At 45.6% G+C, this 26,610-nt stretch overlaps 1 protein-coding gene across 12 annotated transcripts in view; it reads left to right on the top strand.

Moving 5' to 3' along the window:
* foxp1b (forkhead box P1b) overlaps nucleotides 1-20,821 on the top strand; it is a 169,131-nt gene extending 148,310 nt beyond the window's left edge. For 10 of the 12 annotated variants that reach the window (XM_053866984.1, XM_053866981.1, XM_053866985.1 and 7 more), the window contains 9 exons: nucleotides 2,048-2,155; nucleotides 5,541-5,628; nucleotides 6,230-6,313; nucleotides 9,068-9,424; nucleotides 10,478-10,579; nucleotides 11,007-11,128; nucleotides 11,830-11,899; nucleotides 12,014-12,180; nucleotides 16,747-20,821. In XM_053866984.1, coding sequence (XP_053722959.1) covers nucleotides 2,048-2,155; nucleotides 5,541-5,628; nucleotides 6,230-6,313; nucleotides 9,068-9,424; nucleotides 10,478-10,579; nucleotides 11,007-11,128; nucleotides 11,830-11,899; nucleotides 12,014-12,180; nucleotides 16,747-16,891 — 1,243 coding nt within the window. In that variant the 3' untranslated portion in view covers nucleotides 16,892-20,821. The remainder of the gene's footprint in view (nucleotides 1-2,047; nucleotides 2,156-5,540; nucleotides 5,629-6,229; nucleotides 6,314-9,067; nucleotides 9,425-10,477; nucleotides 10,580-11,006; nucleotides 11,129-11,829; nucleotides 11,900-12,013; nucleotides 12,181-16,746) is intronic. The other 2 variants (XM_053866990.1, XM_053866983.1) reach the window with 1 other exon arrangement.
* Nucleotides 20,822-26,610: the final 5,789 nt, after the last annotated feature.

The following is a 26,610-nucleotide window of genomic DNA, read 5'->3' as shown; positions in this document are numbered from 1 at the left end:
CCCTGAACCGCACTTTGCCCACTTCTGCATTTGAATCTTTTAATACTAATCAGTTTCTCGAAGAAAAAAACGCAACTCAGAAGGGTTTTTTCAGTCCACCTTTCATTGAAAAGCCTCCTGTAACGCCACTGTTGCGCATACTGGGGGAAATATTGCAGTCAATATTTGAAGCAGCTCTTTTTTGTCTTTCTGTGAAATGTGAACAGTCAGGCTAAGCAACATACCAGATGTAATAGCTGTTAACTGTAAATGCAGCAGTTGTAGTCAGTGCTCCGACCCTTATCTCACTGTTTTCATTCCGACTGCAGTCAATTTTTCGGTTCCTCTGCGAGTTGTGTGCTATCACTCAAATATTTTATGATCATATCTTAGATCTCCAAAATAGGTTTGTTGAGTTTCAGGTGTTTCCTCCTCTCAACTCAACACATAATTTAGTGGAAGAGCGAGTTCTGATCCAGGACGGATGAATGTCCTGCTCCTGTCATACAAGCCCCATTGTCCTGTTTCTTTGTCCTGATTATTATCTATTAACAGAAACCTGCAGTTGTTTGTTTAGTGGGCGAATGTTTGGTAAATAAAGAAGATCCTTTAAAGGTCAGGCGTCCTGGCTTTTAAATCAATTCCACTGTAAAAGTTTGGTCACTTTCACAGTCCTTTAAAGCATTTCAATATCATATTGATACAGAGTACCTTAACAGTTTGGCTTGGAAGGATTTTTTTTTTAATAACCAGCGTTACCTTCAGCGGTCTGCTCATTTCCATGCTAAAAACTCGCCTATTAAAGACGCCTACTTATTGGCCGATTGAAAACAGAGGTCTTCTTGCGGATGCATAATTCATAATTGAATTATAAAGCAGACGTTTAAAGAGTGGGGGATGAAAAAAGCCCCTTCCCTGAATGCTTGACTGCATCTTAATTGCGATATAATTATCACGTGTGATGAACATTTTGATCTTTTTAATCAGCATTTATAGTGCAGTGGAGATCTTGAAATGTCTGGCTTGAGTGTCAGCTTCACCGACGTTGACGTGAATGAGTGGCCACGTTTCTTCTGAAAAGATTTGCGTTGCATTGACGAGAATGTTTGACCAAACCTGCTGTCGTGGAGAGCAGCACTTAGACGATAGTAGACGCTGCAGCACAGGTGGCAGCGATATAGGCCAGTCCCCGAGGCTCTTGTAGCAGAAAGTTGTGTGTCTTGTATACTGCCTGTGACCATATGGCTGCCTGTCTCGCTCCCACAGCAGTCACTTGCCTCCGCGGCCGCCACTTTCCCTCCGATTGTGGCTTCGCCATATGGAACATTTTCTGGAGTTTGTTTTCCAGAGACATTCCCACTGTTTGAACTAAGTCTTGAGCTCCCTGTAGATGTTGGGTTGTCAGTCCCTCGTGGCACGCAGTGGTCAGTAGATAAATGGATGCCAGGTGGGAATGTTTACACGTCTGAACAATGGCTGATTTTGATGGCGCGGCGTGTGCACCTCCAGGTGGGCGCCTGAAACCCACTGAAGGAGGGAAACCTATAGCTCCTCTGGTCGGGGAGGAGTGAGTAACATTCAGAGCCGTGTGATGAGTCATTCATCATAGTTGGGCTTCAAAAGGTGCTACACCGCAACAAAATCCTTTTAAACACCGTGAAACACGTGTCAAACTCAAGGTTGGGGAGCCAAATCTGGCCCTCCAAGATATTTTGTGTGGCTTGCTGTCCATATATTTAATACCTGAAGGCACACAAAACTAGATGACCAAGGTTCTTCCTGTGTCATGAGTCGGTGGTGAAACACAGGGATCATTTACTCTGAAATTGGTGTCTAGATGTGTCTGGCCCCTTGTCCATCTCTTCTCAAATGATCCCTCAATGACGAGCATATGCATGTCAGATCCACTGAAGTGGAAGTAGATGTTGTTTCTCTGTTAACAAACTTCAAGACAGAAATTGTGACAACAAACAACTTGCATCATTTTCCATGGACAGAGTTTGACTCAACAGGGTTTGCTGAGAATTCATCCGCTCACAAGCTTTGACTGTGTGCTTGTCCCCTCCAGATCCTCCTTGGACGAGCCCTCCCCTCACTGCCACCCCCTCTACGGTCACGGCGTCTGCAAGTGGCCCGGATGTGAAGCCGTCTTCGATGATTTCCAGTCATTCCTCAAGTGAGTCAAAGTCACGCTTGCCGTCCGTGTCCCGATGTCACGGCTGATTACATATGTAGTGACCTCCGGCAACCCGGAGACGTTCTGACCGGCGTTATTCCCCGGCGTGTGTTCGGATTCGGCCCGTCTTCTGACAAGGGTATTGTGGCGGGTCTCCTTTAGAGAACTGCATGGGCCTCTAATTCCTGTGATAAGTGCAGTTCCCATGGTGACTCGGGCCATTTTTCCCAAACAAACAACGGTGGGATGTTTATCTGTGGCAGCCCACACTTAGGGCGCGCTGCATGTTTGCCCTTGTCACTGGACAGGGGGATTGCTCTTCGCCTCTGACTGCCTCCTGTTTTTCTTGTCTTTGTGCCTTTGCTTCTTCTGTCTGTTCCTCCACATCCTACTTTTTGTCCTCCAGCCGAGCCCCCTGACTGCTTCGTTCTGCTCTTATCCATGCAGCTGTGCTGCAGCATCTTTTCATCTGACCCTGTCCAGACTGACGCTGACCTTTGTTTGCACCACGCTTCTCCATGAGTCAGACCCCTGGTTTACTAATCAACCCTGTGTGCAGTTATGCTCCGTGTAATCCAACTCATAACAGCGCCATGGTTACGGAGGGGATGAAAACATCTGTGCTGTGGCAGCAGATCAATGGTTCACTGTCACCATGGATTAGTTGCACTTTCAACAAGATATGACACAATTGCATTATCCTAAAGCAAGCACGGCGCAAACGCACTGTGTTCCCAGCGAGACAGGTGGAAGTTGTGCCTGTTTATCACAAACCTTCTCCATCAAGATCGGGGACCAAGCCGCTACCCTTAAAACAGTTCCCTGTCAAATACAAAGGAGCAGTTGCGTTTGTCATCACACGCCGCAGCTTAATCACACATTACGCAGACACTTTCTCCCACAGACACCAGCGTCTGGGCTTTGGGAGGCGTCTTTTAAATCCATCACTATTTATTGTATTCTGACATTGCCTCACCCTTTGTTTATAGAAGTGAGGGGAATTAAAGTCTGCGCGCCCGGCGGAGCGCTGCCTTCAAAAGTCACTAAGTGCACTCTGCTATGTTTTTACAAGTGTTTTTATCATGGCAACATCTTGTTTACTTTAGTTGCCTGCTCAAACCGCTCGGAACATGTTAAGAAAACATTTGGGGAGAGTCTCCACAAAGCCGTCTTTGTTTAACAGCGGGCCAGAGAGCGAGCAGCGCACCAAGGTGTTAACTCTCAAACCCTTAAGCACTTCCACATGAAACCCAGCGACTGATGCTGCACTCATCGAGGAAGAATCAAAAATAAAACAAAAGACTCGCCGAGCGTCTTACATATTGATGTTTTCAAAAAGTCTCCGAAGGTTGGAGGAAATAAAAGTTTGTGTGTGTGTGTGTGTCAGCAGAACATAGTGTACCGAAGAGAAGGAAAGGTGAGGAGGACTCTAACATCAACCAGATTTCTGCTGCTCATGCCAACAGTAACAACTGACACAGGACAGAAATGTTGTTTTAAACCACATGTGTATTTATTCTGTCTTCAATAGAAAACATTACATACCAGCGCTCACTATCTTCATAAATACAACCAGCCCCCCCCAAACCCTCCATTCCTGTTTTTTTTGGGTTCAGCACACAGAGGGGTGTGGACCTGCGTGATGAAGCACAGCGTTTTTAATGGAGGTCAAAGCCCATCTCCTCTGTCCCGTGTGAGGTCAGAGCCAACGAAACACTGTGGTGCCCTCTAGTGCCTCCTCCAAAACCACAGAAAGCTCTTCCAATTGTTTTCTGGAAGAGTCAGCCGTTTAAATGAAGATGCTGGTCCTTAATACCAATGATGATAATTGGGAGTTTTCCTCCGAGATTTCCAATGAATTTTAAGCGTAAACACTCCAGCAGATATGTCAGTGTTTCATTTGAAATTCCCAGAAGTGTTAGAGATAAACTCTCCATGGGGACCGCCTTCTGCACACAGTCCTGTCAAAATAAGCAAAAAAAAAAAGCAACTGTGAGGTGTAAACTGGACTTAAACTTGTTTTAGTGCGGCAGTTTAAATTAGAGCGCCGCTGCTTTTAAATAGTGGCAGCATGTGAAGTCCAGAAAGTGACACATGCCAACGTTCATAGTCTCTCTCCATGTCAATTCCCCCGCCGCTCCCCCTGCTCCCATGTCCAGACACTCCTCTCAAGACTGCATTAGGGCCATTTGAATATTTCATTTCCTATTAATTATGCACTGTGACTCTCCATGTCATTAGAAGAAATAAAGTGGAATGTAACAAAGGATGAAAAGAAGCAGGGCACATGTCTCCTATGAACAGGGAGATTTCAAAGCAGCTCACGTAGACCGCCCCTTCATTGAGAATTCAGTCTATGCCTGTTAAATTGAAGTTGAAACGTCTTTACCTATTATTTTTTGTTCTTTGAAATTCCCCAAGATGTCTGAGATGTTTACCAGCTTCATTTCCAACCACCTGCTTCATTTAAAAGTCCATCTATGGAAGCGAAACAAACGCGCTTTTTTTGTCGAATCCTCGCTCCTACGTGTGGAGGAGAGTCGGATTTTCCAACATGAGCTAAATCATAAAACCTCAAGGTTGAAAACACGCCAGCCAAACAGGAAGCGTCACATTTCAAGCGGAGAGCCATTAATTTGGCCACGTCCGTTTCGGCGTGCGTGCGCGGCGTTTAATGCTCAAACGTGTTGTCTGTACGTAAAGAAATGGCCCCGAAATTTATTGGGCCATCAGAGGACCGGCGCTGCCACCGCGCCTTCACCGGTTGCCCGTTTTTTGATTTGCAGTAAATGACAGAAAAAGTGCATTTAGAGAGTCACACACACACACACACACCTCTCTCCCCACCCGGGCGGCGCCACGCAGACATGCCTGCTGACAGTGACCTACATGGTCAGTGAAGATGTGATATAATTTATGATATATATAATATATTGGATCCATTAGTGAGCATAATGAAGTAGTGAAATGAAAGGTATTTGTGAAATCAGTTCAAACATCCTGCTTGGATTATGATTAAATGATTAATGAAATGCCCCTGCATAAGCATTTTCAAATAGTAATTCATGCGGCGGCTGATAAAATTCCTCCAATCACATTTCCTTCACTGGTGAACCTTATCTCCACTGTTTTATATAAATCACTGGGAAAAAGAGGCTGCCTGCTGCCGGCCGAGCTACTTATTTAGATGAGTTATAAGGCAAAAGAGGAGATCTTTGCTGAATAAAATAATCCTGTGTAATTAGATCCATAATTCAAGTCGGTGACAGACTCCATCTCCTTGTCTCCACCTTCACGTGAATTCACTTCATTTTAATGAAACACCGGCTCGCCAACTCTGGCTGACGTCACTCTCAATGCTGCTTCTCTTTTTCTGTTTTTGCAGGCATCTCAACAACGAGCACGCCCTGGACGACCGGAGCACCGCCCAGTGTCGGGTGCAAATGCAGGTCGTGCAACAGCTGGAGCTGCAGGTATTGTTTTGGCCCAAATATTTATGTGTCGTCTTCTCCGGACGCTTCCGCTGCTGCTGGCCTCTCCCTCTAAGTCACCGCACAGTAGCTCCTCACATCTTAAAGTGAACCTGTTTATTTGTCACCAAAGTTTGAATGCAGTTTATTGGATTATTGGAAGTAAAAAAAATATAAATATAGATATTAAATAATTTGTGCTGCACTCTAAATGGAAATTTGAATCATAAATGTTTGTATTTATGGATTTAAATTATATCAGTTCTATTTTTTTGCATCATAATTTTTTTTCTTAATAATTTTCTTAATAATTACGTTTTGGTTTTTTTTTGCTTTTACTTTTTTTAAGTCTTTTTTTAAAATGAAGACGAAAAAATATAATAAAAATAAAACTTGCATAATAAAACAAAAAATGTATTTATTTATTAATTTTTTTTCACTGAGAAACACCACTTTTTGCCCACAATATGGATTATACCATCCAATTTTAATCCATGCTTGAGACTGGTGGAAGGCCTGAGGTTACCGGAGCGTCACTCCCTGTTGACCAGAAGTGAACGGGAAAGACTTCAGATGAAACCGCCACGTGTCTTTCTCTTTACAGCTGGCTAAAGACAAAGAGCGTCTGCAAGCCATGATGACGCACCTTCATGTCAAATCCACGGAGCCCAAAGCCACGCCACAGCCGGTGAGCAGCCCCGTCACTCGCCTCGCTCCCCTCCTCCCCGATGTCCCTCCCCCGTTCTTTTGTTTGTCCTAATTGGCACACATGTATTCATTAATCCATTCCTCCATCTTCTTATTTATCCGCCGGATCCAAACAGCTGTTCTCCCCGGGGAGACTGTAAACATTGTTTGGACCACATCTGCTGACATGCTAGATTTAATTTGGCGACTGTGATGAACTGGATGCTTGGTGGTTTTGGCGGGATATTTGAGCTTCAGTCAGAAAGTCGTGAGGTCGCCTCGGTGGTAAATTATTAAGACTTTAATTTTAACCTGACTTTCAAATGAAAATGAAAAATAATGCTGCATTATGTTTGTGTGACACCTAATAAATCAAAATGAACCGTGTTCTTTTAACCCTGCGCTCGACTGAGTGAAGATAAATATCTCAATTTAAACAAGTCGTGGATTTTTTTTTTTCCAGGAATGGCAGGTTTAGGAAGCTTAAATTTGTAGTAAATAAAACTCCCAGACCATTTACCTCCATGACACATTCTTATCTGGCTTATTACTTCAATGTGTTCCACAACATAAAACCTAATCCTAATCCCACAGGGGGATGGTGTTATATCTTTGCCTGCTTGACTGGTTAAAAAAAAGAAAGGCCTCAACATCCCTTGTCATGACAGGCGCGATCATACTTCCACTCACACATACAAAGATGTTACATGCAGCATCTGTGTCCTCACAGATCCTTCAGTCACAATCAGACACAGCGATTGATGTAGAGAAGCTGCGCGCTGGCTACACTCCGTTCACATAAAGCGCCGAGCGATGTCACGCGGCAACGCCACCTTCTGTGTGTGTGTGTGTGTGTGTGTGTGTGTGTGTGTGTGTGTGTGTGTGTGTGTGTGTGTCTCTTGCACTCGCTCTGATTGCGTGGATTGTCAACGGGACGTTTGTGCATGAAAAGCCTGAGAGGTGGCAGATCGCATCTTGAGCCGGGGTAGCTTTCTTTTTCTGCCGCGGGCCTCTGAGGATGGCGATGTCGGAGCTCAGCAATCACACTCACCCGAGGCCAAGCCGCCTTTTTTTTTTTTTTTTGGTACATTTGAGCCAAGATGTTGGTGATGGATGTGTCACTGACTGCGCCCCTCTGACACCAGCGAGGCCTTGGTCAGATATCCTGAAAACCTGAACCATGGCACTTTCTCAAACAGAATATAAGGCACTTCACTGCATTCACAGGGCGACTCTAAAGTACAAAAAAAATACAAGTGTGTGAAACCAAAATATAGTTTTCCTGCCTATAAAAAGTTGTTGTATTGATATATATAATGTTCAATAAATTGCAGTAATTTCTCTAGAATTAGATGCGTATAAATCGATCTTGTTTAATCCCTTTAATTCTGCAGCAGTTCTTTTTTTTTTTTATTTGAAGCAAAGTAGCGTCACATTTAGTTTTATAATCAAAGACTGCAAAAAAAAAAAACAAAAGGAAACAAGGGTTTTATCCGTCCGAGGTAGACGATTGGGGGTGGGGGTCAAAATAAATGTGCCACATTACTGATGCATGTTTCTTTGTGTTGCTGCCTTTGTGTGTGTTTGTTTTTGCATGCGTGATCCCGTGTGTGTGTGTGTGTGTGTCTGCTCTCGGTGTCACTAAGCATTCTTGTCAGAAATCTGACCTTTTACGCCATACATAATTGAGGAGGGACTTTTTGTTTATTTTCTTTAGCGGCTTGCCGAGTCAAAGCCAGTATAATTAGATCACCAATTACCATTTAATTAATTTCAGTCTGAAGTCTCATTTTGTCTCCACACTGGAGTGAGTCCAAATGGCGGGGCAAACAAAAGGCGAGGCTATTACCAGCCTGTCTGGCCCATTGTTGAAGCCTCTGTGTGTTTATGGCCCTGGAATACGGATGAAACATGAAACAAAGGCCGCTAATACACAGGAAGAGGAGTCAACACGGCAGCCGCTGCAGCGATAGCTTTGTGGCAAAGAGAAAGAAAAAAAAAACAGAGTGATTTATTTTCTCCATCATTTAGGATGCGAGAAAAAGTCGGACAAATCTGACGGTGAATCAGGCTTCAAAGGCTAAAACTGAAACAAAGCAGTTTGGCGCTGGTCTTCGGCTGAAGCCACGTTTGAGCGAAACGTCTCCTTCAGTGAGAGAACAATTAGAACCTTTTCATGAGGATATGTGTTTGTGTCATTAGTGGGTCTGGCGCAGGGGTCAGGGGGGAATTTTCCACTCCAGCGACGCTCCAGCACGGAGACTTCGCCACGGCAGCTGGAAGCCTCGCCGCACCTTCGCAGCGTTTGACATCATTAGTTTACCTTGTAGCCATGATGACTTCAATGGCTCTTCCTCCCCAGTCTAACAGAGCTCGGCCTGAAAATTCTGTTTACTCACCGGCTCGGTGGTGCTTCTCATGACCCAGGTCAGCGATGGACGGGAGTTGAGCTTCAGATCACTTCTGTCCGCTGCTTCTTATTCGTTCTCTCGACGCAGTTTTGGCGTGTAATGAGCGTATATTGGCTTCACTGGCCGCTCAACAGCAGAGCACAACTAAGCGCTTCCTTCAGTTCGGTTGTATCATTCCATATCTGGAGAGTGGACTCTCTGGAATCAGGTCTGGACATTTAGTCCTTTAGTTACCCTTTTAACTCAGTAGGATTTGTTTCAAGTATTCAAGTATTTTCCCCCAAATCCAAAAGGAGAGCTCAGCACCAGAAATGTGCTCATCCAACTGTCTGCTCTCCCATCAGCTGAACCTGGTGTCCAGCGTCACGTTGTCCAAGTCAGTCCCCGCGACGTCGCCTCCTCTGAGCCTCCCGCAGACCCCCACCACGCCAACGACGCCGCTCACGCCGCTGTCCCAGACCCACTCCGTCATCACGGCCAACAGCCTGCACAGCATGGGCCCCATGAGGCGCCGTTACTCGGAAAAGTACAACATGCCAATATCACCAGGTGCGACGCCTCGCTCCGCGGAGGACAATGACCAGTCGGATGCCACATTCACTTCAATGCTGTTTTCATCTTCAGATATCAGCCAGAACAAGGAGTTTTACATGAACGCAGACGTGCGACCGCCATTTACGTACGCCTCTCTGATAAGACAGGTAAGTCTGTGTTTCAAATGGTGTACATCCCTGCCACAAGTAGATTCTACTCCGAGCCCCTCACAGATCACAAGGCAATAATCATCATCATCCGTGATGAAGAAATACAAGCCGTAAAGTTGGGATTTAAGGAGTCAGCACCTAGTTTGGTGGACCGGCTGCAGATCACTTGAATAACACACAGAATATCTCTGATAACCTGCTGGTGTTGATCATAGACCGTCTTTCATCCCAGTGTGTTGGGAGAGTTTGTCTCTAAATGACAGATTTAGTGTGTTTCAAGGGTGTCACTGAAAGGCAAACTCAAGAAGAGATGCTTAAATACAAAGGTTAAACATGAAACGGCTCAAACAAATACGTATGTCTAAACACAAATGGAAAATAGGACACACTCCCAAGAGGCTGATATTACAGCACTATTCATGGCGTGATCGAGCTGGAGGTGAGCGAGTCTCGACCGGAGAGGCGGTTCCTTCCCTCCGCTCGGCTTCTCATCCAAAGACCAGTGGTACACTTATTGACGCGGACACTCAGTTACCCAAATCCACTTTTCCTTTCCCTGCTTTAATTTCCAACACAATTTGCGGCGCGGCAGATTAAGCATCTTCAAATGAGTGCAAGAATGCGCTGGCCATTCAAAGAAAACAGCCCCGTCCGCCAATTGCATTTGATTAAATGTTATTACCAAATTCATTTCACACAACAGTAGGGACGGACCTGTTTTAAGATGGCCACTCAATTATCGTTTCCGCCGCAATAATCTGGGATCTCAGGAATTAATCTGAGCTGGCCATAATTGCCGCCCTGTAATCTGCCTGAGAAGTGTTTGGCCTCGTCCTTCATTTACACCCACAAAGGAAAATATATTCAAAGCTGCGGCTGGAAATGAAAAAGTGCTTCTCTAAACAGAGTTGGTGGAAGGTTTAGCCTGGACAGTCTTTGTGTTCTCCCTGAGAGGACACACACACACACACACACACACACACGAGCCTCTGAATTATGTATCGCCTCTGAAGTTTTCAATGTTTGTTTCTGTCACTGTTCTTCACGCAGGCGATCCTGGAGTCTCCAGAAAAGCAGCTAACACTAAATGAAATCTACAACTGGTTCACACGAATGTTTGCATATTTTAGGCGGAACGCAGCTACGTGGAAGGTAATTCTGCTTCTTTGCTGTCGCTGTTGCTACAAAACACACCGTTGTTTCATCAATGAACTTTTGTGGTACGATAAAAAGCATGTGGACCAAGAGTAAAACAGTTTCTCAAGTCGGCTGACTGTCATTAAAAACCTTAAAAGACTGTGGCCTCAGCTTTCCAGGTGATCAACGAATAGCACTTTTAACTGGTGAATTTCATGATTATTGAATTCTTGAGTTCAAATTTCGAGTCACTCTGGACTCAAGCTTTAATAAGGACATTGTATCTTCTGTCTGGCCTTACATTCTAAAGGCCGAGGAGGATCACCTCCTTCCAATAATCTGTGTATTGTTCAGATATTTCTGATGAATTGTCTGCATGCAGATGTGAACACTGATAGCAACCTCTCTCTCTCTCTCTCTCTTGTCTTTACGCCGACTGCAGAACGCAGTCCGACATAATCTTAGTCTTCACAAGTGTTTTGTGCGAGTAGAAAACGTAAAAGGGGCTGTGTGGACAGTCGACGAAATAGAGTTCCAAAAGAGACGGCCTCAGAAGATCAGTGGGTAGGTTTGGTGTGTCAGTGCTGACGGGTGGAGGCGCCCTCTCCGTCTCATTCTCTGTGTGGCGTCATCGTGTCCGCGGCCCCCCGCTTGCTCTGCTGTGCGTCTCCCCTTCATGCTCTCGCAGGCTTTTGTGGTGTTGCTCCATAGCGCTTGTTGTCATTTTGATCCTCACCATTTGCCCCTCCCTCCCTCCCTGTGTCTGTCCTCTGTCCTGTCCGTCACCGCATCTGCATTTGGCTGTCTCCCTCCTGCTGCTTCCCAGAGTGCCATTCGCACCAACCTTTCCCTGCATAAGTGCTTTGTGAGAGTAGAGGATGAGTTTGGGTCCTTTTGGACCCTTGACGTTGCGGAGTTTGAGCGTGGCCGCCGCGTGCAGCGAGGTCGCCCTCGGAAAGACGTCGCTGATGAGACGCTCGTACAGTAAGAACTTCCGCCTGCTCCCCCTGCCAGCTGCGAGGCCCACCTGCATGCCCCCCTCCTTCATCATGCTTTTGGTGTTTAGGCCTTCATCCATCATCCTTTCACCATCAAGCTTTTGTTTCCTCCGATGTGTGGTCTTGTCGAGCGATTCCTAATTTCCGCACCACTGCACCGGTAAATGTGTTTAGTGCGAACACAAAGTGCAGTTTTAGAAATGTGAGTGTGTCTGAGGAAGTGTGTGAGATGAGTCTGCGGTTCTAATCGAATCTGTGTCTTTGCAGAAGTCCAGCCTTAGTGAAGAACATTCAGACCAGCTTGGGCTACGGCCCGACCCTCTCTGCCGCCTTCCAGGTAGCTTCCTCCGCTGAAGTCATACTTTCTTTGGGCTGGGGAGGGCTTCCTGACAGATGAGCAAGAAGTGCTGACAACCCTTCTGCTTTTCACGCTCGGCTCTCTGCTTCTCAGGCGTCGATGGCAGAAAACAACATACCTCTATACACTACTGCTTCCATTGGAAGCCCAACGCTCAACTCGCTGGCCAATGCCATCCGAGAAGAGATGAACGGAGCGATGGACCATGGAAACAGCAACGGCAGTGACAGCAGCCCGGGACGCTCGCCACTGTCAGCTATGTGAGTGCTGCACACGACTCCTCTGAATTTAGGATGTGGTCCAAATTTATTCACCAAAATATTGATGGCAAGGAAAACAAAATCCTCACACAACTGAAGTGCATTATGCCTTTTCAGAGGTGCATTTTAGTCACATACTGGTCTCTCAGGGACCTTCAAACCAACTGCTTTACGCGAAGGAGAGCGAACCACTCACAAACGGCGCTGAGATAAGAGTTAGCTACAGTCATAACTGACTACACAACACACAACTATAGCTGACTATAATAGTTTTCAAGTTATGACATCACATCACTGTTAAAACCTTCATACTCACTGGAGGATTTGGCCATATAGACTGTAAAAACTCATAATCTTACCAGGTTTGTCAAGCCTTATTTTCAGTCAAGATATATGATGCATTCACTTGTATGTGAGACTTCAGCAAGATGGAGGGACTTCTTCAAATCTTGTTTTTCACTTGTTCTATTATTCAATTTTTTTCACTTATTTCGCTGTATTTTTACCTCGAAGATTTTGAGTTTTCACAGTCTAAGGAAGCGTGCTCTTCTTTCCCGATATACAAGGCCCGAATTTAATATCTGCCCTGTCGACTTTTCACATCCACGTATTAGCACGTCCATGCATCGAAGCATCTACTGCGATCTCTAAGGCAAACGTACTCGCACAAAGGGCTAAATGAAATCCATATTTATTGTTGTTTATTGGACATAAAAGTTGAAACAGGATGCAGTGACTTGGAGACGAACGTTGGCGTCCCCGTGCCTCGTGTCCTTTGTTGAATTCCCCTCTATCTGAATCCATTTTTTTAAAGGTTTTAGATACTTTTGAGGTGACTATATCAGCAGATGACACTGTTATTATGTAGTTCACGTGTCACCTTCATGCTGCCTGCGTTATATCCATGATATACCGTGATTTCTGAAGTGTGTGCTGAACCGATGGAAGCCCTTCGGAATCCACAGTGCCCTTGGTGCCATTAGGCCCCAGAGCCTTGAGTTCAACACTGATCCCTGAAAGTGATGACTGCAGCTTGATATGTGAACAATGGTCTGACAACAGATCAGATCCATTCAGGTCAAGATCCAAGTTCCTCCCCTTATTGGCTTGAGAAAATGTTGTTGTTCGTGTGGATTCTTGGGTCGGGTGTGGACAGGTTCCCGCTGTGACAGAGGCCAGTTGGACAAGTGGCCAGTTGAACCGCTGGACCTAGTTGACAACATTAAATTGTCTCATGTTTAACAGCAGAAACAACCTAATGAAAAGGTTTCAGAAGTGGTAGTGCAGCTGTGTCACATGTGGACAATGAAAAGAGAGGTTTTGGGTCATTGCGTGTGTAACCGTTCTTTGGAAAAGGAAACTCCACCTTTAAAAAAACAAAAAAGCTGGATATTTTTCTAACAAAAGTTAGTGAACCTCCATCGTTCCATCTATCCAGCGGCAGTTACCATTCCAATTGGTTTAAATATTGACGAAATACCTGAGCACGAGATGACACAGCTGTTGGCAGCCACTTGGAGAGTCCAGCCACCACACACCGGTTCTCGCCTCAGAGGCGCTGAAAGACAAACAGCACCAAGGCGTAATTGGTCTGGGCGACATCATTGAAGATTCCTGCGCAGCAAAGTTGCGGTCGACCTGGAAACGGCAGCCCCACGTTCACTTGTTGTATCAGAGTGTCTGCTAACTTGTTTGAAGCCTAAAATAATACCGCACACGCTCCATCGTTTCCAGATGCGGAGGGTGGCGGGGAAGGGGGGGTGGGTGCTCCTGAACCTGAGCCTGAGCTCTGGGGGTGTAGGGGGATTCTGCCTGAAAACAAAAAAGCGTCAGTACTGAGCTCGTGGCCAAGTGGAGGAGAGTGCCATCTCTAATCACTGAGAACATAGCTGTGAGCGAGGCTGTGGAGCAGGAAAGGCAGAGACAGGATGGGTGTGCTGGCCCGGAGGCAGCCTGCGTCTCTCTGTGCCCCTGCGCTTCTATCTTTAGGCGGGTAGAACTCTTTCTCCATAATTGCCTGCTCGGGCTTTATGCAAGTACAACACAGGTTAAGTCTGTTTTCTTTGCTTTTAAAGAACTTTATTCTTTTATTAACAAAACCTACCCGGCGTTTAAATGCTATAGGTTTATGTGGAACTATGTGGAAGCTTTTGATCCCGAGTGGACTCTGTTAGAATACACAAAGTTTCATCCAAGTCAAACATTGTTATGATATAAAAAATAAAACTTCCTCCTGAAATAATTGTTTGTTTTGCTCTTGCAAAAATCAGTTAAGGCAGATTATTGCTGGGTATTTAATGTTTTGACTTGCACATTGTCCATTTTTTTGTTTTTTTTTTAACTTTTCCAACATCTTCCATTCAGATAATAACCTTGGCCTTAAAATCATTTTTTTTCTTGAAGCAAAAAAAAAGAGCTTTAAATAAATAATTACGTCCGGCATCCATTCCAGAGCACAGTTGAATACACAGGAGTGATGTATAGAATGGGTGTTTTAGACAGTGACTGCAGAAACGTACATTTCCAGGAAGGGTCCAGGAGAAGTTAGTCCAAAGTACATTTATATTTTTACAAATATTTGAGAGGAATTTGACAAGCTAGGAGTAAGACTTAATTCCAGCTTGTCCCTTCACAGAAAAGAGCCTTTTTGTGTTCTATTTGTGACTGAAATGTTTGGGTTAACCCCCCTGTAAAATATGGCTGACATTTTCTCACGATGGCACGAGGTGTGCAGCCAAAATACCGTGGGAGTCTTTGACAACCACATCAAGGGGTGAGGCACCTGTCAAGGCCAAGGCGTTCCAGTGTTTCAGGGCTGTCACAAATTTCATGTCAGTCCGGGACAAGAAAGCAACTTTATCAATGACGGACCTGAAATTCCCAAGCAGCAGGTCATTTGACAGAGATCATCTGGACCTGCAGATGGAGCTTCTTCCGTCCGTGCAGCCAGTTTTTTTTCTCTCCAACAGCCAGTGGAGAATTAAAGACCCAGCAAAATCTAATTATAAGCAAAGTGTGGAATCAGCATGCAGTTCAGAAGCATAATAATAACAATTTCATGTCTGCCCTGCAGCGCCAGACTCAGACCCGAGGCAACGGCACTTGTGGAGTTACTTTGATGTGAAAAGCGATAGAAGAGCTGACTTTACTTTCCCCCCTTCTTCATAATTTACATCAAAATATGTCAGCTCATTAGCATGCCGGCGTCTCCGTCACAATAGTTGCGGATCACACGAGACGCGCCGCCATCAATAAACCTGACGCGGCTTTGTGGATGAAGACGGTGCCAGTTGTCCCCGGTTGTTGCGGTAAATGAGCGTGGCGCTCCATCCTGACACCGCTCTTCCTGCGCGGCGGCGGAGAGCTGGCACGGCAGGTTCGCGCAGCTCATCGCCTGCAGCTGCTCAGGATGTTTTTTTTCTCCTCCGTACTGCCACCGCCAGTCCCCCCCCCCCGCGCTCTCCTCCTGCTCCGTGTCTGTAATGAGAAATTTGGCAGATCCCATCTCTTTAGCGGCTCTTTTGCCCAGACTGCGAGCTGAGGGGGGCTCATGTTTTCGCCTTGTTTACAAGTGACAGCGTTATTATTCTCATAAGGGCTCTGTTTCTTATCACCGTGTTGAGCCGGGCTGCTGCCGCTGCTGTCGCCCCGCGCCTCTGCTGCCAGGGCTTTTCTTCTCTTATTGACACTCGCCGGAGAATCTGCATTAATTCAGGAGTTTAAAGCGCCTTCGACGGTGTCTGGTCGCTGTGTTTGCTTGAAGTTGATTAATGATAGAAGCCGGCTCGGGGTCGTCCTCTGGAGACCGGCCTGGTAGGCTGTGCATGTTAACTAGCGAGAAGGGGAACACACAGCGCGCCGCTGATCCTCCGCCACCAGGAGGCTGACAACGCCGTCCTCCTCTCTCCGCCGAGTCCATTCTCTCTCGTCCTCGTCTCATGTTGTTAATCTTCCTCATTTATCAATTTGTAGAGAATGCGCTGTTGTCGGCGCCGTGAAAATGAAAAGCCTTGGAAAAGCTCCGACGACCTGGGAAATTATCGGCAGCGCCATGAGGCTCCACGAGCTCCTCAGAAGAGCTGTGATTTGTTCTCCTGTCACAGGTCGGTGTCTTCAGCGACCACACTGTGGTGAACAAATCAAAGTGACATCCACTTGGGTTCACCTGCTCGTGGAGTCACGACTCGAAGACTGGGGTCATTGCTAACTATTAGCATGGGAAAAGCCTCTGACGCTGCGCGAAACGCGTCACAAAAAAGTATGAGCTGGAGTCAAAGTTGGGATGAGTCTCCCGGAACTTTTCTGGAATGTTCTGTCAGAAATGTGTTTAAAGGCCGACGTACAGTCAGGTGTGAAGAAAACCAAGTTTCAAGTATTAAAGACGCTGAAGTCGTCAAAATGTAAAGAACAAAGCTAGTTTCCTTTATGAAACGCACCACTCCACGTGGCCTGTGACAGCAGGCGTGACGCCTTGTAACCATGGCAACCCAGAAGCGCTTGCGACTCGCACTGAAGACTCTGAGCTGACTTTTCAGACCACGTTCTAAACTCCATCTGCCCTTCCAGGCATCACATCAGCGTGAAGGAGGAACCACTGGACCCCGAGGACCACGACGGGCCCCTCTCCCTGGTCACGACTGCCAACCACAGTCCGGACTTCGACCACCACAGAGATTACGACGACGACCAGGGCCACGACGACATGCTGTAGTGCCGGTGCCGCCCGGGCCCAGCCCGGCCCACTCGCAGTCCGGGCCGCCTGTGAGAACGAACAGTGAACTGCAGCCTCGGCTTGTTTCCAAGTAACTTTCAGTGCCATTACTACACACGCGACCACACGTGGACTCGGATGGGATTCAGACACGTGTGGGATGGTACCGTGTGGTACGCAACGACGTGGTCATGCAGCCAGGACTGCCGCCGGGGGGGTCACACCCCCCCCCACCACCCGCCCCCACCCACACTCTTCTTCTATCTCCCTCTCCTCAAGACACAACTGGAGAGACAGACAGGATGCGTGTGTGTTTTTGTTTGTGTGTGAGAGGGTGATCATCGTCACTGCCTTCGACACTTCATATTTAATATCTCAAAGGTGAGAGGGATTTTTTGAGGGTGGGGTTAAGCGGGTCAGCTGTTTTTTTGTCTCACTTTTTTTTTTTTTTTTTTTTCGGTTCTGTGACCTCGTGAGGCTTCATGGCCCAAATTCCGTGTGTTCAGCACTTGATGATGAATGTTTCCCGGAGCACACACATGAAGCCGAATGTTCGATACAAAGTAGCAGTTTTCTCTCACTTATTTCCCCCCGGAAAAAAAAAAAAAAAGCAACCGTCGACCCCTCTGGCATGTAGCCCGGCCCCTCGCCGCCGCCCTGCAGCTCATGAAGTCCACTGCACTGCTGGTGGTGAAGGTTCTGTCTGCTCGCATCAATGAAGTTTCATTTAAGACGCCGACGAATCACCCCGCTCCTGATAGATCCTGATGAAATCACGCGTTCAGATCCCAGCTCGCGCCCCAGCCGGGCCGGCCGCAGCACAATTCCCGATCACTTCCGAGCGCTGGCGTCTTCGCGGGGACCACAAATGGAAACGTCAGGATCGCAGCGGAGATAATGGTTTAGACGAACTAATTGTGATTCCTGGACGCAGGAGTTCAGCCCGGCCCCACACGCGCCGTCGATTCCATCCAGTCCAGGCCAGCGTGACGATTAAGGGTGGCCGTATGCGAATCACGCACGTGGCTGGTTTGACTTCAGATGAGAACAGAGTGGAGGGAATGAGCATTCCAGTGCTTCCTGACTGGAGCGGCTGCGTTTACATGGACGTGATAGTCGTCGCTCACCGTCTCATCTGATATGGGTTTAGTCTGCGTTTCCTCTCCTAATGTCTGTGAACAGAAACAGCACTTCTTTCGCTAACGTAGTCCAAAAGTTTCCCAGTGATACATTCTCTACATGATAAAACCATTAAATGTCTCAGGTTTAAATTAAACTCAAATTCTATCCGTCTACATCGAGCTAGCTAGCTGGTGAAAAAGAAACAAATTGAAAAAATGTCTACTCTGAGGACATTTTTTTAACATAGAGATCCTTGCATTTCAGTCCTGACATTCAACTGTTCTTAAATTTAAAGATTTTTTAATAGTTTGTTCCCTCAAGTCTGCAGTGTTCAGAAGAAGGGAAAACATAAACATGTGCCCTCGACATGAGAAAACAAGTGCGGCACATCATTTTAAAAGACTCCATGCCTTTTGTTTTGTTGTCAGTGAGGATGAACTAACTTTAAACCAAGTCTTTTTATAGCTACGGCCAATGAAAATGATGACTTTGTTGTCAATATCCTGAGAAAACGCTGCAGTTCCAAATCCCGGTGTCCTCACTCGTCATTGTAGCGTAATTTTTTTTTTCACTGTAGCGTAAATAATTGTATTTTAAGATTATATCCCTCCATGTGAACGCAGCCACCGAAGCTCAGTCGTCCCTCCGCAGCAGAACACCAGCATCAGTTTCAAACTTCACGAAAAAAAAAAAAAAAAAGCAAGGACCACAACCAACCACTTGTCTATTTATTTGTTGTATTATTTTGGCTTCTCTGTTTTTCATCGTGTTTCGATTTTGCTTTGCTCTGTGACTACCAAAGATTAATATCAAATATGTGCTCATGCAATAGCAGACGCGGCCAAATATCGCTTCCTGTCGGAGGGATGGATCGTTGACAAGCGCCCGAGTTTGATGGTTGCTTTTAAAACCAAAGGGCCGGTGGGAGGAGTGGTGTTTTTTTTTTTTTTTTTTTTTCGTTTCATTTGGGTTTTTTTCTTATCCTCCAAAACCCTGCAGCGACCAAAAGTGAGCAGGAGGTGCTGGAGCAATATGACCAAATTAGGGATCAGTTTGGCGGCAGGTTGAAGGGAGCAAGATTATTTAAAGAGAAACAGCAGAAACAATGTGACACATTGGACTGGACCACAACCCTCTGTTCTTCTACTTTGAAAAGATTGTATGCCACTTTGTCGACAGGATTCCGGTGTTCAGGCGAGACAGACGTTGTGATTGTGTGTTTTTGGATTTATAAAAAAAAAAAAAAAAAAAAAAAAGCACTCCTGTCTACTATGACGCTGGGTACAAGGCACTTCAGAGCTTTTTTATGTTGCTTCAGATTTTTTTTTTTTTTGCCCAAAGCTCATGTAAGAAAGGAAAAGGGGGGCAATCTGTGGTTTTTCCAGGAGATGTATTAAATATCCAGGCAGCTGTGGGATGGGTCAGTAGCGAGACCGTGAGAACAGGGCCATCCACAAACGTTTCGAGCGCTGGTAGACTATGACATTCTCAGCATGTGTAGCTTGACGTTACTAAAGATAACAGCATGAGAAATCCATACCTCAATCCAAACCTGTAGGGAATGATCCCAACCAACGTCCCACTCTTAGCATGACACGGAAAATCCAATAGAGCTTGTTTATCTTCCAACATCCAAACAAAACCTCAGGCTTTCTTTGGTTATCATTTGTGCTTTCACCGCTTCATCCTGTCTGTCCTCCGCTAGGTTGTACATACGTGTTAGCGTAGCCGCTTTTCATTTTAGGGTTTACTGTTTTATTGATGCTTTAAGGCTTTGTATGAAACGTGAAATAGCTACGAGAGAAAAAAAAAAACACACCTGCTGTATGTATCGGAATAGCAAACTGTGCCGCAAATGTATTTTACTTAGTAATATTTGCTTTAAAAAATGACAAAAAAAAAGGCTGTGGTTGAACGGGGCCGGTGGAGGGGGGCGTCCCAGATTTTAAAACTGTAAAATAGACGGCAGACTTTTCTCTGTTTTCAGTGACCGAAGCGTTTTTTTGTACAGATTTCTTTTTTTTTGTGTAAAGCTGTTTTTTTTTTTTTTTTTTTTATACTTCCTCCTGATGGTCCAACCACTGCCGCCTGTGGCTCCACCTTCTAAAGTTCCTGCTCGGAGAAACAAAAAAAAAAAAAAACACAAAAAAAAGGGCAGACAGGTATTTTTGCTCGAGGAGACGGAGATATCGTGCATGATTCATCCCAGGGTTGCAGGTTGTTTTTTGGGAGGTGTGGGGGAAGTGGTCAGTAATAATAATTAAAGGGGAGTATTACTCTAAGGATATTTTATATGAAGTTAATAGGAAAAAGAAGAAAAATATGCAGTGCCAAGATGTAAAGAATATTGTCAAATGCTGTTTCTCCCTCTCTGTGTGTCCACCGTTGTTAAGTTTGAAGATATTTATATTTTTATCTCAAAGGTCGTCGCTCAATCACAGTAGAGATCACTGCAAGAGAAGCCATCCTTTCATTCATCGCTGTCATTCCGTCCCCCTCTTTCTTCTCATCACTTTTTTTTTTCCCCTGAAGTCAGAAGGGGGGGGTTAGCAGGAGGGAGGGTGGTGGGTTCTGTCACGGCGCTCTCATCCTGCAGCAGCTTCTTTTTTTTTTTTCATTCCATTTTTTTTTTTGTTTCTTTGAAGTTGTACGCTGTGGTTTCTTTGAGAGAGAAATGTCGCTCTTCACTTCCATCAGTGTGTAATGTCCTCTTCTTCGTCATCGCCATCATCATTCCTCGTCTGTCTGAAGCAGACCACTCTGTAAGTCAGTGACGCTGACTGACCTGAGCATTCTCAACATGCAATAAAGATGCTGGTTGTTCAGAATGTTGCTCTCCGTTGTTTTGATTTGATGTGCTTTTTCGCGTTAGAATGGTTCGACGGCCTTTATGTCGGGGACTTGCAAGAGCGGCCCAAGAAAAATTGGATCGGCGGCAATAGATGAAAGTCTGGCGCCATCGCGTCACAAAAAGGAAAACATTCGGAAGTTAACAGATGGTTCAAAATGATCTTCATAGAGGAAAAAAAATAGAGCTCCTCAATGCTTCTATCATTTGGTACGGGCGTTTCCATGGACAGCTGGGTCCAGTTGGAGCCAAACTCCTGACTCTCCCTCGTCGTCATATGGCACCAAAGGTCACTTTTCCTAGTTTATGGGAAATGACAAACAAGATTTACCAAAAACATCGAAGCCTCGTACACCATCCATATCTGCTGCCTCACTGCTGGATGGCTTCCAGGGCCAGTCGAACCCACCTGTGATGCTTTTTGTCAGTGCTAGTTTGGGTTTAAAAAACTTTTTCAAGGTGTTTTTAAACTTGTTTTACTCTGTTCTCACAGTCTTGTTGCTGATAAATATTCACTATCAAAAGCAGGCGACGCGTCAGTCACCCACTCTCTGGCCATCTTGGTTCAACAGCTCCAACTTAACCGCTTTACTTTTGAGGGTTTTTTTCAGTCCGTCTTTAGATTTTGCATTTTTACAGATGACAAACAAGCAAGGCACATCAACAATAGAAGAACACACAAACAATAAAGCCCCCCCGCCTCACCCTCCCTTCTCACAGGACCTTTTAAACTCAGTTTCCTGCCTGTCACAGGGAGCACAAAATGTCAAGCTCAAATGTGGTTATTCAAATGAACTAGTGTTTTAATGGGGAGTGAGAATTCACATGTGATGCGATGAAACTACACGAAACAGAATCAGAATTTCAGTATACACTCTGGCTACGGTCGGTCCAGACCAGAACCTCCCGTCACAGGAGCAGCTTCTTTATTTTATTTTATTTTATTTTATTTTATTTTATTTTATTTTATTTCAGCACATTATTCCAAAGCACTTTCCTAGTTGGTGTGACCACTTTTTATTTTCCACTTCATGAGGGCGCTGTTTTTGTTGTTGTTTGGTCCCGCTGTTCCTGCTCCAACTGCAACAACAGCAAGTCTCTCAACAAAGTACTGCCCAAGTACTTTTGATTTTTGGTGCTTGGTCCCACACATATATTTTCTTGCCCATATTTATATTTATGCTCTAATGTCCTTCCATTCCACTTCATGATCCTGAAGTCAAACCGCTGAATGAACATTTGGACACCTTCACTGAACCTCTCTGCAGTAGGCGAACCAAGCGCTGAGCCAAAAACAAGCTCTGGGTTGAGACTGAAAACTGATTCTGAAAGTGACTGGTGCCAGGACCCAGCCATCATGGTTCCACCTCTGCGAGTGTCAACAAGATCAAACATGGCCTCCTGAATCCAGCGACGCGTCCGGTCCTCCACCGTTGTTTTCCTCCCCGCAGCAGACTTTATCATCGTCTGCCGGACCCTCGTCTCCGCCGGCACATTAAATTATATCGTAATTAAAAAGAGACAGTTAAACTGTCTTTTTCCTTACAGCAATTTAGGTAACTGCATTTGATCGGCCATAAATTCTGCCGGCATTAAAAATCCGTGAAAGAACCGCGGCGTGGATTTGGTGACGGGAGCGAGCGCTGACGGCGACGACGGGTGTTTTTACGAGGGGAGGCGCGGGTCACGTTGGCCACTAAACAGGAGGCAGGGATCAAGTCTAAGCACTTTTAATCTTGTGAAACAAGCAATTACAAATAGTTGCATTGATTTGTTAAAAAGCTTTCGCCGACATAAATCCTTTCTTCCCGGGCCTGTGGCCGCCAAACATAAACGTCAGGCCTGTTATTAATTAAGGCCTCGGAAAGACAAGATTTAATGGAAACCGTATAAAATCACAAGCTACGTATCTCGGCGCCGGCAGTATTTCACCACGCGCCCGACATTGCGCTGTTTTGCGCCTTGTTTTGGGCGTCAGATAACAGGAAGTTTGTGCAGGACGGAGGAAGGGGACTCGGCGCTCATCACTCACAATAGCTTTTTTAGAGGCGCATTAACATATGATGTTATTATGGGCCGTAAAGAGGCATGAAATATGATGAGGAGAGTCGAGTGTAGATCTATTGGTGCTCCGACGCGATCCGTCAACAGCCGACACACACACACACTCGTCGCTCTGGCAGCATACAAATGTGACGCGACTTGATGTTTGATTGTAATTTCTTACTAATGGCTCTAATGTCCTTGACGCCAAAATCACAGTCCAATGTTTCATCTCGGCCTCTCTTCCCTGTGGAGACAACTTTCACTGACGCCTCTGACTGGGTTAAGTCCGAGTTGTTAAACTCATTTTTGTTGCGGTTCAGCAGCTTTCAACTGGAAGGAGAAGAGCTGCCATGTTTGCTGCACTGCTTGGTCCTGGCTCTGCTGTTGACACTTTCAGTGGGAGAGAGATTTTATTGTAGAGTGTTTTCCTCTTTGACCACACGTCCACGATGAACCCCGCAGCTCACACCTCCTCGACTGGTTTGCCTGCTAAAAACCGTTTTTTTTATTGGCAAGACATGATGAGAATGAAAAATACCGGTCCACTCTTTAGGTCACAGATGCTTCCACATACAACTTTATGGACTATGACACTAAATGTGATCTTTGAAGGTGTATAATGTGATTTGTTTGTGCATGTTTTTCTGTGTTCCAGTTGTCCAATGATGTCACCCGGGTTCACCCCATTCCAACAATGGGAATATTCTCAGCACCCTGAGTTCACAATCCAAGATGGCTGCTCAGAGTAACAGAGAACAGTGAGTTAGGCCTCCAGTAATATTGTGCATATTTTTTCTTCACCATATCCATAATATTGTATGACAAAATGATTTTGTGATGTCATTTTAAATACTCCTGATCTATATGCTGGACTGGTCGATTGTAGAATTGCTGTGCTCGGCAGTGACGTCACTTCCCAGCCCCGAGCTCCGACTACCAAGGTAACTGATTCCAGTTACCTTGGTAGTGTAAAGCTCATTGTGTGCTTCTTTGCTTTATTTTTAATTTATTATTATTGTATTATATATATATATATTTATTTTTTTTGAAAATGTATTATTGAAATCTGCAGCTTTTCAGATTTTCTTTTTCAGTTGTATTACTATATTTGTGTTTCTTTTATGTTTATACTGCAATAATTAAATTACTATATATATATATATAGTATACTGTATTTTTGAGCACTGCTTTTTGTCCATTTAAACTAGAAAAACTGGATAGCTTATTGCGATTATAGATCATTTATTATTATTATTATTATTATTATTATTATTATTGTTTTAATAAATATGGAATTAAAAAGTAAATATATACATGACAGGGGGGTCCATCACAGGCCACATCGACAGGCTGCCACTCACACACCCAATTTTGTTGTCATCAACTGACCTTTTTGGACTGGTTTTTGGTTTTGGTTTTTGGACTGCAGCAATAAGAAACCCTTCCGTGCACCGGCCGGACCGTGATCCACTCCTGCTGGTCCAAAATGCTACATCATATCCTCAGTATCAGTCCTCATTCTCACTCTCAGATGATGCTGCTTCAGAATCTGAATCAGAAAAACTTAATTAACCAGGAGCTGATGGCTGATGTTGTCCAGGATGCTCCTTAGTTTCAGGAGCATCCTTCTCTCCATAGCCGTCTCCAAGGAGTCCAGTTTCACCCCCACCACATCACCAGCTTTGATGATGAGTCTGTTGAGTCTGTTAGTGTCCGCCACCGTTCATCTGCTGCCCCAGCAAACCACAGCCAACAGAATTGCACTGGACACCACCGACTCATGGTTCTGGTGCCACTTCCATCCCATGGGCACAAAGTGTCTCAGATCCCAAAACTGATTCAGAATGTCAAAGGTCAGTGTTGCTTGTGCAGCACCATCCTGGGCCTCACATCTCTATGCGACCCTCCTCACTTCCATCCACCCACTGTCCCTCTGCACCTGCTGAACCCCACCTCCGGCCTCATTGCTCCCTCCGGCCTGTGCCACGGCGGCGCCGGCTGCCACCTCCTCATCTAACTCCGCCGGATTGCGCAAAAGCAGCGCACACCGCCGCTGTTCACCTCATTGTAATTACAGCGAAGTGGTGCGAGGCGGAGCGCTGGCAAACTCCCACCGTGGCAGCCAGGCACTTCGCAGCCGAGCAGTGTTTGTTCTCCATGGCTGGACGTAAAAATGTGTTGATGAAGATGAGCTGCAGGCGCCAATAGACCTGCCTGTAATTACACCGCCGTTATTTGTCTGTTTGTGATACTGCAAACTGGCGCTGAGCACATCAGTCCAATTGAGTGGCGGCGCTGCTCTGTTGGCTGGGTAATTAAAACCTGTTCCGTTAATTGGACGATGACCACTTTATTCCAGGGCTCTTGTGTGTCGGGCTCCTCGGCAGCGTCGGATCATGTGACGCCAGCCGCTTCCCTAATCAGCCCTTGTTTTCTTTCAATTACCACCTGCTGTTCAAAAGCCACGCGTGGCTGCTCCCCCCCCTACCCCCCACCCCCCCAGCTCCACAACAACACCAGCCTTGTTGCGGCTCCAGCAACAATCTGCGATGCTCCGCTTTCTTCTTTATTAGACGGCAGCGCTGCCTTTCAAAGAGTCGGGGCAATTAAAGAGGAACTGAAGGCAGATGAAAGTATCAAGGTACTTATCCGCCATCAGTTAGGCCCGGCGTAATTACAGCTGAGATGCTGCCGCGTCTCCTTCTCTTAGTAACGGAGGGTGAGAGGTGGGGAGATGCTGGACTGGTTAACTGCAGATGATTCGTGATGAAATCCCACGATTGGAGCTTTGTGCAGGCACCTGTTGGCGTGTCAAGACTCACTTGTGATGTTGTTGTTCACCGCCGTTTCTGCCTTTGATCACTGTGGACAATGCGGTGGAATGAAGGGAAGGTCAACTCTGGGACCGGTGCTACGGCCAAAGTCGGCGTTTGAAGGACGTGTTTGTCTTGTGTCACGTCTGCGGAGGAACTGACTCCTTTAGTTTGGGCAAAGTTATTGAGCCAAGGTGCTGAAACTGTGTGTAGATGAAGGGGTTACGAGTGAGAGGAAGTGTTTCAGGCAAGAGTTTAAGGCCGTCACATGTTTTGTTATAATATTCTCTGTAGGTCAAGAGGAAAGCAAAGAAAAGGAGACCAACCCATTAGAGGGTATGTTTATGTCATGCCATATTCTGGTTTTGTTCTTTTGTGGCTTTGATTTTCTGCTACTTTGTCAATGATTTTTCAGTAGTTTAGACTTTAGACTTTCTTTGTCATTGCTCAAGAACATATCACGATTATGGCAACGAAATTTCAGTCTGAGGCCTCCGGTTTCCAAAAACAAAAGTTAAATAAATATGACATAAATACTTATCAGAAAGATGTACAACAACAAAATAAAAAATATACATACTAAATATAAACAAATAAACAGTATTGCAGCTATTATCTAGAAGTTAAGTGTCTAACCTTGTTGGGTCGCAGGATGGTGCTACATGACGGCCACTTTTAGGGAGGTGACATGAGCTATGTAAAAGAAAAAATGATCATCTGCGCAGCACCGGTGTTGGTCGGGCAAACGCTGAGCCAGCAGATGCAGCCTGCTTACAGGTACGATGTGACGGTGTGTGGAAAATGGTGCGCTAGACATCTCTGGATCACCCCATCCTCACGTCCATGCCGTAATATATTGATGTTTTGCGTCCTGTACTGAGGCTGAAGGC

Source organism: Synchiropus splendidus, chromosome 6 (assembly GCF_027744825.2).
Source record: "Synchiropus splendidus isolate RoL2022-P1 chromosome 6, RoL_Sspl_1.0, whole genome shotgun sequence".
In the NCBI taxonomy this organism is placed as follows: Eukaryota; Metazoa; Chordata; class Actinopteri; order Syngnathiformes; family Callionymidae; genus Synchiropus; species Synchiropus splendidus.
Note: the sequence above shows the minus strand (reverse complement) of the source record. Positions and strands in the feature narration are given on the sequence as shown.